Genomic DNA, 13,887 nt, shown 5'->3' with positions numbered 1-13,887 from the left:
CCCCTCCTGTTCTTTCTTCTCCCTGCTGCCCAGACATCCATTTTCCCTCTTTGTTTGCACGTTATCCCTTTCCCTAGACTAAACTGTGTTGTTTCTGTTGTTCGCCCCTTGATTTCTGTCATCCTAGATCATGGGACTGATGACCCCACTGTTCAGTCCCGTCTTCAAAATCAACCAACAATGAGATGAAATAGGGATACACAACAACACTGATAGCGTAAAACCCGGTGAAACGCAAAATACCCGCTGTACAACACTAGAAACAAACTAAAACGAAACTCGTAATAAGGAGCCAAAAAAAAAAAAAACCTAAGAGACTCATGAAACTAACAGGAGGTTCGTACGTTGGAGTAAAAATTAAAAGCAAGGAAGGTGAAATGAGGGCGTTGGACTATCTGAAGGGATCAGTGACTTTTGCATCAGATTAAATCATAAAACACAAAAGGATTACAGAACTTGACTGCAAGCAGGTGCTGACTAAAATCAATTGGGAAAGTTAAAAATATGTGCCAAATCGAAATTCTTTCCCTTCACTCAGTTTTTCTTTTTAATTGCACATGTGAACCAGCCCTCTGACTGATCCGACTGTGCTACCATGGCAGCTTAACAATCCAGACACAGTAGTCATCGCAACTGCACAGACTACCCTAGCACACTTCCCATCAGACCTAAATTTTCAACTTATCCATGCACTGCAAATGTAGTGCCCCTTCCCCATTGTCCTCATTACTCGTGTTATTTCGCCTATTTCCATAAGAATTCGTGCCTGGCATGCATCTGCACTGAAGAGATCATTCACCACATCAGCTTATATACAGGGTGAGTCACCAACTATAGGCACCTATAATAACTCAGGAAGTATGATAGTAGCTGAAAAGCTTGTGAGACAAATGTTGCATGGGACAATGAGGGTCGTAATATGACGTTGGGTTTTTGTTGCTAGGTGTGGTCTCATCAGAGATATGAAGGTCAACTTGGTTTTTTTTTTAATAAGATGCTATAGTTTGGCACTTATTTTCTGATAGCAGCTATCAAGACGAATGCAATGACGTGTAACAGTAAGGTCTTTGAAGTTCAACGAAGGTCACATAGGTGGCATGAACGTCCATTTACAGAAGGTGTTCGAAGTGATGAACATTGGTATCAATGCAGTGCTGCAATCTGCTCCTTTCCTTCTCGCCTCCACTGCCCCCCTCCTGGTTTCTCCATACCGCCTCTCCCCCCTCCCTTTTCTTCCCCCCCCCCCCCCTCCCCACACTTCACCTGATGGTAGGTACCTCCTTCGGTGCAGTGATTTTTAACGTTTCTGTTGTGATCCCAGTGTTTCTCCGGTGCTGTGTGCAGTGCTACGTTTCACCGCCACCAACGGTGTCGCCAGTGTCACTCATTTGTGTGCCCGCTATGGTGCTTCTTTGTTTTCACTTCGATCTACAGTGCTCATTCTCCACATGTGAGTGTGGCTCTCATCTATGTTTTTTGATCTACATTTTATACTCATCTGTTTTTGTTATCGTTTATTCACCCACTTTTACCATTCTCATTTATGTATTATTTTCTCAAGTCCTTATGTTTTTTGTAACTCTCTTGGTTGAAGGGCGGCGTATTGTGCCGCTGCCAGCCCACTCCATTATGGGGAGTGAAATGACAATAGAGGAAAAAAACGTGTTAGAATATCTACCAAATTTCGCTGCTGAACGTAATACAGCCCACACCAGACCTCTGTGAGTAGCTGCACTTAAATTACCCGGTACGTGTTTAACAGATGGATCAGGATTTTCATACCCTTAAATATTAGAATAGGTAAATAAAATAACTTATAACCACTTGAACAGAGATTCCAAAAGAAGAAAAGAAGAAAAGGAAGTAAAAAAGATAGCAAATAAAAAAGTTGCTAATGTTATTAAAATGCTGCAGCATAGCATTAGAAACTTTAAAAAAATATATTTAAACCAATTAAAGGAATAAAAATAATGATCGCAGTAATTCCGATAAAGATATAAAAGAAAAAGGTAAATCAACCCGACAAAGATTCGAACTCACACGTTTCATCATGATCAGCAAATAACATAATCACTATGCTACAGCACCGTTCTGAAACCACTGCTATTTCCAACCTCATTTTAAGAAATACTGATTGCTGATCTTTAGGCCTGGAAGTGAAACAGCTTTTTGGCGAATAAAAATTGAAATCGTATGATATTGTAGGGTGAGAGACAGAGGCATACGTACAGCTTTGGAATACTGGCACGACATGCTAACTCTGCAGAGAGGCACACGTACAGCCGCCTAATTGTGAATGTTCACTGCTTTGGAGAACTGGCACGACATGTTAACTCTGTGTCGTGATTTCATGTGTTTACTGTATATGACTGTAGTGACTGTGACGTGTTTCTGTTGTGAATGAGGATCACAGAGAGATACGAATACCTGCTCTATCGAAAGTGGTGGTTGTAACAGCCACGTATAACAGCCATGTATGAACGATCATATTATGTTCTGTGCTTTTTCTTTTCAGGTAGTTTCGGGGTATCATCACTAATATCCCGTCGAATAGTTTATCACACCACGTAATTTGTATCTACTACTGTATGGATGCTAATGACCTAGCTGTTGTGTGTCCCTGTTGGATTCTTAAGTTCTCATATGGTGACGGATTAATGGAGCTCTATAGTGACCACAGGCGTAATGGCGTTCTGTCTGCTGGTATCACTCTCAAAGGTACTACAGTACAAAATCGAAAACGTTTGTAGTGTGTAGAATGAAAAACAGAAAAAGATTCAGAAAAGAGATAAGCATACCACAGTTTTCATTTTGTGGAATATATGTACACAGCATTACTGAAGGATTGAGAAGAAGACATTACGTCAGTATTTCAGCTAGTAAAACGTGGTTCAGCAGCTTGCAACTTACCCAAGAATACTATTGAGAACCTGCTTCTTTCGTGGTCAGGGGCCCAACTGCATATGAGAGTCTGCACTGTCGGTACAATGCCGCCCTAGAAGGCAAGAGGAGCGAGCGTAAATAGCTTGTCTAGACAGTAACGTTCAAACACGAGTGTTTCCGTAGCTGCTGTGGAAAAGTGTTCTTTAAATTCCCAAAAAGAAAACAAATAGGCATTTGTAAGAGTTGTTAAAGCAGACAGTTTAGAGTTAGGCCTACTTCACTGTGTAAAACAATAGTATAAAACAATAAATGGTATACTGAAACCAGTCATAATTTCGTTTAGTAATACTGTACTACTCGTTTTGAGCATTAATATTTCGTGAATGACAGACGTTATTAATAGCTCAACTTCATAAAGTCATGTGATATGGATGAAATTACATTCAGAAAAAAGGCTCTGAAATTAGTTGAAAATTGTCGTTGTCTGGTAAGTGAAGAGGATAGCAAAAGCAGACTGGCAAAAATCTTTACCGAAAAAGAGAAATGTTTTAACCTTTAATATATACTCTAAGACAAAAAAGAGCACACACCACAAATATATTATCTGAATGGGACGGAATTTGGTAGATGTGATGTACATATGCAGACAAACAAATAATTCCAGTTTCAGAAAATTGAATCCTTTATTCAAGAGAAATGCTTCACAAACTGAGCAATTCAATAACGCGTTGGTCCACCTCTGGCCTTCAAGCAAGCAGTTATTCGGCTTGGTGTAATGCATATGTGCATTCCCTCCACGCGTTTAAGTCAAGTATTATGCATATTTATGCGATGGGGAATGTTCGGTAGCAGCCAGGCTACATTTACATTTAACAATTAAGCGTCAGCAAGGAGCAGTAGTGATGAAATCATAGGAGGCAATGTTGTGCAACCTTTCTAGGGACAAGATCCGACTATTCGGGAGTAGGATCTTACAATCTGAGACAGTGTTCCGAGACACACTTCCGTCACAATGTCCGCAAACTTGACGTCAGATCCGCCTAGCAACAGCGATTTGAACGCCCATTGGCTGAAAGTTTGGATATGTAGGGAACGAGAGAAGTGTCCTTATTGACTGAGAGAGAAAGGTGGGATGGTCTCTCTTGTCCTTCGGGAAGACAGGGCTTACTTATGAATATCCTAGAAGAAATCGAGATATATGCTCATTTGAAAACCAAATCATCAATGCTGCTCAATGAACAATTAGATTTTCGCGAAAAATATTATTACGACCTTTTTGACGAAATTTTATAATAAAAGCATCTACTCTTTTGTTTTTTAAAAATATAAGACTAGTTATACCCATGGCAAAAGCAATGTATGTAAAATATGCTGCACAACATAAAAAAATTTATTAAATTGACATTGATTATTATAAAAACTATTAGATCAATGATTTTAAAAAATTTAATCAGCAGTCTCATCAGTTATTCAGATATACATAATGTGGAACGCACTCTTGGCTGCTACCCTAATGCTTTAAAGAATATTGCTATAAAAACTACAGTTAAAATAAGACGATTCTGCAGCATCCAACAAAGATGCAATTGTAATGTAGGCGACTCGGTATAATCGATATATACCACAACGCCAAGGACTTTCACATCTTTGATGTAACTGGCACTGTAATAGTATTAAGGTTGCCCATAGAGGGCACAACTATTACTCATCGTAGTTCACTGTTTTTATCCAAAATATAAATAAGCTGTAGACATACTAACTATCTGTTAATCAGACATTTAAATGAATCAATTTTATGTTATTAGTGTATTTCCTACTTTTATACTTTGACGATGGCGTCATATTATGAACGCTGATTGGCAGTTGTGAAGTAGTGTGACAGGAAGTAGGCGGAGCCTCTGCATATTTAAGCTCTTGCTCAGCACTCATAACCATCAGTTGACTGCGTAGCAGCGAGGAGAGCTCCGCCTACCATCCTAAGGGAGCCATGGGTATAATTTATTTTATATTATCTTGTTAAATTTTGACATCATTAGACACTTTCATTTTATTTAAAGATTGGTATCTAGTATTTCTTAAAATTTATCCACAGGTCTGATGATGGTTTTGTAGAAAGAACCGAAACCGGTTACCTATATCATTAAAACATACATGATGTAATCAAGACTGAACTTTAGTCAAAATATAATAATATTAATTTTTCTCCACAGCCGCCCGACGTTGCAGAAAATACGTAGCTTGAAGATTCTTATTTTCAGTACCATAGCCGAGAGCCATAGCCAGGACTCCGACTACAATACAATGGTTAACGGAGGTAAGAAAAAATACTCTCGCGCGTGTGTGGTCCGCAATTGTAATTAATAACTAAAGATCTTTTGCTTTAAAGTGAACTGACTAGCCGAGGAAATTAATATGGAAAGTTTATTCCAATGTTCAACTTGTATGCTCATGTTTTAAGATTCAGAGAGTCTAACATTCATTAACGTAACAAATAATTTAAGATTAATATTGTTAAAAAGGAGAACTTCACAAAAGCATTTAACCGTAAATCAAAATTGAATGAAATATCATTTTTATTAAGGCCCACCACGTAAGTCGGCAACAATCAAAATAATAATAATAATAATAATAATATATTAAATTACGACGGCCGACGGACGCGAGAGGTCGCTTCTTAGCTAGTACTGTCTGCACGGCTAAATGGTTCAAATGGCTCTAAGCACTATGGGACTTAACATCTGAGGTCATCAGTCCACTAGAACTTAGAACTACTTAAACCTAACTAACCTAAGGACATCACACACACCCATGTCCGAGGCAGGATTCGAACCTGCGACCGCAGCAGGCGCGCGTTTCCAGACTGATGCGCCTAGAACCGCTCGGCCACATCGGCCGGCTCTGCACGGCTAAAAGTCTGTATTTCATACGGTATATTGTCACAGCCGATCGTCAACGTTGCGCATGGTCTTAGTGACATGAATCCGGTGATCTTATTGGTGAAGGATGTTTTGTCGTTACTGAAAAAAAGTTCTCCAATTGGGAACAGTTGAGTCAAAATGCTGGCCCAGCAGAAATGAGACACATTCAGACGCCACTTTTTGGTATGCTGGACTGATATCCTCAACTTATAGCACTCGTCTAAGCTCTACGGATGCGTCCAAAGTTGGCACAGTCGCCAATGGCACTACAGAAGGCCGGGTGAATGGTAGCAGCATACAGTACCTGTCCTCTCCAAGTGACACCGCCTTAAAGTAGTACCGTGCGTGCGGCCGGAGAGGTTTGCATGTTCGTGCAACACTAAGGGCTATGCCGGCGGTAGCACAAATACTGATAGGGTCTCCCAGTCCAGACAGGTCTTAGTCGATGAACCAGACGAAGTGTGTCTCACAAAGCACGATCTTCCCACTCGCTGTCCTTCATCCTTTCACATTCTTAAGAGAAAAGTACACGAACTTGACAATTGTAGAGAAAACAATTCATTTAAGGGAAGGCTACTCCAAATCAAAAACCCCTATTCTCCAGGATAGGGGTTGGCTATGGGTTACCACTCCATCACAGAGAACTTGTTAACGGTAAATGAACTACAAGGAAGCAACGGAATTTGATAGTACGAAATATACGAAAAGCTCGGGAACAAGGTATACGATTTGGAAGATAGAATATTCGTAGTTTATATAAAACAGAAACCTTAATCAGTCTAGTCAAGGAGATCGAAAGACATAGGATGATTTAGCTACTTTACAGGAAGTTTGTTGGGATGACACTGGTACACAGTATATTATAGAAGCTGTGACAGAGGACAGACATCGCGAGCTGCAGAGTGCTGGAATGACTGCTTCCTAGTAAAAAAGCTAGATACCAGTACAACCCACAGCCAGAGTTAGAAGCAGCCTTAAGAGAGTAGTACGCTACCGTGTCGGTGCACTCAAGGGTACTAAAAAGAAAGGCAAATATCGACTCTAGCTCAGCAACCGATTTAGAATTCTGCAGGAAGCGGATTCACAAAAGAACAGAGAAGAAGTCGGGAAAGAAATCAAGAATGTAGTAACTGAGTTGGCAAATGCACTCATCAAGAAGCGGATCACGGCAAGAAGATTTGGTTAGCTGACGAATGCATTAAGCTATTTTGTGGAGAGAAGAGAAGCCAAGGACAATTGGCTACGAGGCGCAGATTTTGCTCAATGCAAAGCACAGTTCGAAGAAATGCGAAGAACTACCTAAGCAACCCTGAGGAGAGCAAAGAGAACGTAGGTCAAAGGAATGATAATGGAGGCTCAACAAGATTTCTTTGGAAAAGAATCACAAACGGTGTACCGTAAAGTTAACTTGCTCAAGAAATGGTTTCAGAGCTGCCAAAAATTCGTCAAGGAAAATAATGGAACTATACTAACCAATGAGTTCAACATTATTGAGAGATGGGAAAAAATACTTCAGGGAGTTCCTCAGCTGTGGTGAACCTAAAGATGTGTCCGAATTTCAACTTCCTGGCATTGTAGATTCAGATTATCCGCCACATACATTGGAGGAAATAAAGAATCTGATAATGAATCTGAAAAAGGACAAAAGCCTAAGTGAAGATGGAATCCAGGCATATGTCATTCAAGTTGGAAGGAAGAGACTCCACAAGAAAATTCAAGACCTAATCAAGAGAATCTTGATTTTGGAGATTCCAGAATACTGGAAGATAGCTGTCTTCTGCTCTATACACAAGAAAGGTGACAAAATAGACTGCACCAGCTACAGAGGAATCACCCTCCTGAAAGTCTGCTATAACGTCTTGTCCAACTGTATACTGGATAGAGTCCATCCGTTTGCAGAGGTGAATATCAAGAGGGTTCGAAAAGGGTTGTTCGACTCCCGACAACATCTATGGGCTGCGACACCTCGCCGAGTCCCCCCCCCCCCCCCCCCCCCCCCCCGTCACAGGTTCGAGTACTCCCTCGGGCATGGGTGTGTGTGTGTGTTATCCTTAGCATAAGTTACTTTAATTTAGATTAAGTAGTGAGTAAGCCAAGGGACCGATGACCTCAGCAGTTTGGTTCCATAGTCCTTAGCACAAATTTCCAAATATTTACCTCATCGAGATGTGGGGATATGTGCTCTTCATAGATTTTAGGAAGGGTTCAAATGGCTCTGAGCGCTATGAGACTTAACAACTGAGGTCATCAGTCAGCTAGAACATAGAGCTGCTTAAACCTAACTAACCTAAGGACATCACAGACATCCATGCCCGAAGCAGGATACGAACCTGCGACCGTAGCGGTCGCGCGGTTCCAGACTGAAGCGCCTAGAACCGCTCGACCACACCGGCCGGCTTTTAGGAAGGGGTCTGACCGCATCCACCGGGAGAGCCTGATGAATTGCCTGGCCGACTTTGGAATACACATTGATTCCAAAGGCAAAGTGAAGCTCGGGGACCAATCCGCGGAGAGTATTCACATAAAAACAGAGTTAGGACAAGAAGATGGTGTCCCACCGATATTATTAATCCTGGCGCTCTGGAAGATAATGAGGGAAGCTTTCCATAAGAACTTCGAGGACATCGAGGGTAAGAAAATCACACATCTCGCATTTTTCAAAGATGTGGCCCTGTTGTCCAGCCCTAAGGAAGAAGTGATGCGTATGAGCGACAGTGTGTGGGTGGCAGCGAGTAGACTCATTCTCCTTGTGAATGGATCGGAGACCGAGAATCTGGTGATGAACAGGACTCACATCTATTCAAGAGATCTATTCCACCCTCTGCTAGTCGGAACCCGATCATAATGTACGGTTTTCATATGCTTCCTGCCATTGTAAATGATTCACCTTTACTGTACTGGGACAAAGATGAAAGAGCGTACTGCACGATTAGTGAGTAAGATCCTTGACTCTATGTTTAGCGTTATTTGTGGTTCACTTACTAGTCAGACAGTTGTGCAGCGCAATGTTATTTGACACATAGTCGCGAGCGGTTGAGCTTTTCAGAGAATTAGATCCGTTATTAGTGAATATGGGAGAAACTACCTGGAATACTTAATTGTAGAGAAGAAAACTTGTTTATAAAGCTATTTCATTCTTTGTATCAGCCGAGAAGGTTTTTGAAGGAACTTTTGAAGGTAACCCATGCATACGCAAGAATAAAATGTTTGTTTGTCGGAACTATCATTGAAGGGAATCTTTGTCCCTCAGATAAGTAATAATATTTACGATTAGTGTTAATTTGTCCTCTTTGTTTTCATTACGTCGCAAATTACGCAATTGGTTGATGTGTCTGTAATTTTTGTAATGAGAGAATTTTGCAATTCTTAGAGTCTTCTTATGTTGTTCATTCCTTTGTGTCAATAGTCAGAGTTTAATTTTTCAAGAAAGACTTTCTTTAAAGTAAAACTCACATCCATCATTCTTCGTAAAGTTTTGAATATTTTCGTCGTATGTACATTGCACCTTATGCCAAACGCAGCAACAGATCGTTTCTCACAAGCAAAAAGAAAATTACAGTAGATTATTTTTCTTTATCTGCTGAATCTGCTGATTTGTATTTGCATTCGAGAACGTCAGTAAATCAGACACAAAGTAGCATGCTGAGTAAGAGGTAAGTACGTTTATTTCAGGGCAGATCTCATCTTTGCATTCTTATGATGAAACAGCACGTAGCTTCAATTATCAGGTGTTGTGCTAAGCAAGGAGATTAATTTCATACAGTTATTTTTTCTGATTGTAGCAGTAATTTATCTTTTTGGTTATCCCAAGTCAAACACTGCACTTCATATCAAGCATCTTTCACAGTGTACTTCGATACTGAGCTTCAGTTATATAGTTTTCAATGAGCACACAATTATCTTCTGTTGGTAGTAAATTAGATTCATTTTCATTATTTCAAATTCTGCATTTAATTAAGTTTAAAGTTTTGTTTCAAGACGTTGTTCACATGCGCAACCCAGGGGCAATCAACAGTCGCTATTGCTTTGCTGTTGAACGCGATACCTAAAGTACACGTTACACGGGAGAAAGTTTTGGAAAACAAAATATTCAGTATTCACATATATAGACCAATTATTTATAGAAAGCTTACAATACAAAAGGCTTCATAATTTTAAATATCTGGGGCTATCTGTACAGAGGACACATCGTGTGAGACAGAAATCAAAATGAGGAGTCAAGCCGCAAACTGATCATACTGCGGTCTGAGTGAGCTTATTACATTACGCACTCTGTCAAGGAATTTCAAACTCAAGGAATTTCAAACTCCAGCTGTACAAAACACTTATTCAAGCCGTGGGGCTGTATGGTTGGAAAGCTTGCAGTGTACGGAAAAAAGACTCAGATAATCTTCTCGTTTTCTAATGGGAAATTTTAAGGAAGATCTATCTTCTCGTACAAAATGAGATCACTGGGAGCGTGGAGGATCTGGCATAATTGTGAGCTGTATGAAAATCCAAATAGACCAAATATCAGAGGCCTGATGAGAAGCAAGTGGCTAGTATGGACAGGACATGTCGGTCAGATGGATAAACAGCATAGTCTCTGGAAATCATGGATTTTACTCCCTGCGTAAGAAAACCGCTAGGAAGACCGATGAAAAGGTGGGGACATGGAATCGATGAGGATTTGCTGAAGATCGGGGTAGAGGGTGAATGGCGACAGAAAGCAGGAAACAGAATCAAGCACCTCGTAGATGCGCGCGGTCCTCTGGTCCTGATAGTGTAAAGTAATAACTGGCCTGTTACGCGTCTCTACGCAATCTTTATTATGTCTCAAAATATCTATCTTTCCTTAATTATGCTGGGACAACAGACACATGTAGAGACTGTGGGAGCCAAATTGCAATATTTTCTCTTGACGTGAAACAGCACAGGCGAGTCGGCATCGTGCCTAGGATTGCTGGGGCCTTCGTTTTACATGGAGCGTTCCGTAAAGCCTCTAAGTTCCGCAAAATTCTAAGAATGCACATGATGCCTGTGAGCAGTGTCGTCGTAACTGCTGTCTGTGTCACGTCTGCTGTGCAGCGATCTAAGTTAATTTTAAGTATTAACTGTATTTTTCTTACTTGTCACTTCTTCTTCCGTGTGTTTTTGCTTTTAGGAAGCTTTAATTGTCGAGTGCTAGTAACAGTGTTCCATAGAGTTCGTGTTTGTTTTGAATACAGTCAGAGAGAGTCCCTTCAGTCAGCCACAGTGCCAGTAGTGCTAGTGTTTGTTTTGAATACAGTCCAGAGACAGGTAGTGCTATTTTCATTGTTTTGTACAAGAAGTGTCTAGTAACCACAGTTTAGTCAACTATCAGCCGTCTTTAGTGATTTAGCAGTCTAGTTAAAAGTTGATTTACTCTCTACAGTAAATTGATTTCTTAGGATGGATAGGATGTGTGACTGCTGTGTACGGACGCAGGAGGAGCTGGCCACTGTTCGCGAACAGCTGAATGTGTTGATGGCCGCGGTCAGCCGTCTTCAGGCTGCTGCCTCGGAGTGTAGCAGCAGTGGGGAGTCTGATGCATCGCATGGTAAACCCCAGGTGTTACATGCTTCACCCACTGTCCCTGCTGTCGAGACATCTTCGCGGGTACCGGGCGCGGTTGGGCCACCCTCTCCCCAAGGGGAGTGGCGGGTTCAGTGGCGTTCGTGGCGCAAGAGGCGGAGGGTCAATGTGGAAGCTGGCCGTGTGGCATCGCCCGCTCTGCCTGTGAGTGGACATGTGGCCGCTCCTTCAGCAAGGTCCGAGCAGGCACACGGGGGGAGGGGTTTATTAGTTATTGGGAGCTCCAACGTTAGGAGGGTGATGGAGCCCCTTAGGGAAATAGCGGAAAGGTCGGGGAAGAAGGCCAGTGTTCACTCTGTCTGCTTGCCGGGGGGTCTCATCCGAGATGCGGAGGAGACCCTGTCGGCGGCGATAGAGAGCACTAGATGCACCCGACTGAAAATTGTTGCTCATGTCGGCACCAATGACTCCTGCCGTCTGGGTTCAGAGGTCATCCTCAGTTCATACAGGCGGTTGGCGTAGTTGGTGAAGAAGGAAAGCCTCGCTCGCGGGGTGGAATCTGAGCTAACTATTTGTAGTATCGCTCCCAGAACCGATCGCGGTCCTCTGTTTCGGAACCGAGTGGAAGGCTTAAACCAGAGGCTCAGACGATAGTACGGAGATCTGGGGTGCAAATTTCTCGACCTCTGCTATCGGGTGGAGAAATGTAGGGTCCCCCGGAATAGGTCAGGCGTGCACTACACGCAGGAAGCGGCTACAAGGGTAGCGGAGTACGTGTGGAGTGCACATGTGGGTTTTTTAGGTTAAAGAATTCCCTCCCTAGGCCCGACAAGACGCCTCCTGAGACGCGGCAAGGTAGGAGTAGGCAAAATGCAACAGGGAATAACAATATTAATCTGCTAATAGTAAACTGCAGGAGCGTCTATAGAAAGGCCCCAGAACTGCTCTCATTAATAAACGGTCACAATGCCCACATAGTACTAGGGACAGAAAGTTGGCTGAAACCAGGTGTAAACAGTAATGAAATTCTAAACTCAGATTGGAATGTATACCGCAGAGACAGGCTGGACAGTGAAGGGGGAGGCGTGTTTATAGCGATAAAAAGTGCAATAGTATCAAAGGAAATTGACAGAGATACGAAATGTGAAATAATTTGAGTGAAGGTCACGGTTAAAGCAGGTTCAGACATGGTAATTGGATGTCTCTATAGGCCCCCGGGCTCAGCAGCTGTTGTGGCTGAGCACCTGAAGGATAATTTGGAAAATATTTCGAGTAGATTTCCGCACCATGTTATAGTTCTGGGTGGAGATTTTAATTTGCCGGATATAGACTGGGAGACTCAAACGTTCATAACGGGTGGCAGGGACAAAGAATCCAGTGAAATTTTTTTAAGTGCTTTATCTGAAAACTACCTTGAGCAGTTAAACAGAGAACCGTCTCGCGGCGATAACATATTAGACCTTCTGGTGACAGACCCGAACTATTTGAAACAGTTAACGCAGAACAGGGAATCAGCGATCATAAAGCGGTTACTGCATCGATGATTTCAGCCGTAAATAGAAATATTAAAAAAAGTAGGAAGATTTTTCTGTTTAGCAAAAGTGACAAAAAGCAGATTTCAGAGTACCTGATGGCTCAACACAAAAGTTTTGTCTCAAGTACAGATAGTGTTGAGGTTCAGTGGACAAAGTTCAAAACAATCGTACAATATGTGTTAGATGAGTATGTGCCAAGCAAGATCGTAAGAGATGGAAAAGAGCCACCGTGGTACAACAACCGAGTTATAAAACTGCTGCGGAAGCAAAGGGAACTTCACAACAAACATAAACATAGCCAAAGCCTTGCAGACAGGGCTGCAGACAGGGCTATGCGAGAGGCGTTCAATGAATTCGAAAGTAAAGTTCTGTGTACTGACTTGGCAGAAAATCCTAAGAAATTTTGGTCTTATGTCAAAGCGGTAGGTGGATCAAAACAAAATGTCCAGACACTCTGTGACCAAAATGGTACTGATACAGGGGATGACAGATTAAAGGCCGAAATACTAAATGTCTTTTTCCAAAGCTGTTTCACAGAGGAAGACTGCACTGTAGTTCCTTCTCTAGATTGTCGCACAGATGACAAAATGGTAGATATTGAAATAGACGACAGAGGTATAGAGAAACAATTAAAATCGCTCAAAAGAGGAAAGGCCGCTGGACCTGATGGGATACCTGTTCGATTTTACACAGAGTACGCTAAGGAACTTTCCCCACTTCTTGCAGCGGTGTACCGTAGGTCTTCAGAAGAGCGTGGCGTTCCAAAGGATTGGAAAAGGGCACAGGTTATCCCCGTTTTCAAGAAGGGACGTCGAACAGATGTGCAGAACTATAGACCTATATCTCTAACGTCTATCAGTTTTGGAACACGATTATGTTCGAGTATAATGACTTTTCTCGAGACGACAAAACTACTCTGTAGGAATCAGCATGGGTTTTGAAAAAGACGATCGTGTGAAACCCAGCTCGCGCTATTCGTCCACGAGACTCAGAGGGCCATAGACACGGGTTCACAG

The 13,887-nt window shown here is 41.9% G+C and overlaps 1 protein-coding gene across 1 annotated transcript in view; it reads right to left on the bottom strand.

Moving 5' to 3' along the window:
* The window catches only part of LOC124607180 (sialin-like), a 138,343-nt gene that overhangs the window by 79,438 nt on the left and 45,018 nt on the right, over window positions 1–13,887 (bottom strand). The window contains exon 4 of the mRNA XM_047139397.1: window positions 2,911–2,995. Within this exon, the coding sequence (XP_046995353.1) occupies window positions 2,911–2,995 (85 nt within the window). The remainder of the gene's footprint in view (window positions 1–2,910; window positions 2,996–13,887) is intronic.

Source organism: Schistocerca americana, chromosome 3, assembly GCF_021461395.2.
Source record: "Schistocerca americana isolate TAMUIC-IGC-003095 chromosome 3, iqSchAmer2.1, whole genome shotgun sequence".
Classification (NCBI taxonomy): domain Eukaryota; kingdom Metazoa; phylum Arthropoda; class Insecta; order Orthoptera; family Acrididae; genus Schistocerca; species Schistocerca americana.
The sequence above is the reverse complement of the archived record's forward strand: the minus strand, read 5'-3'. Positions and strand labels throughout refer to the sequence as shown.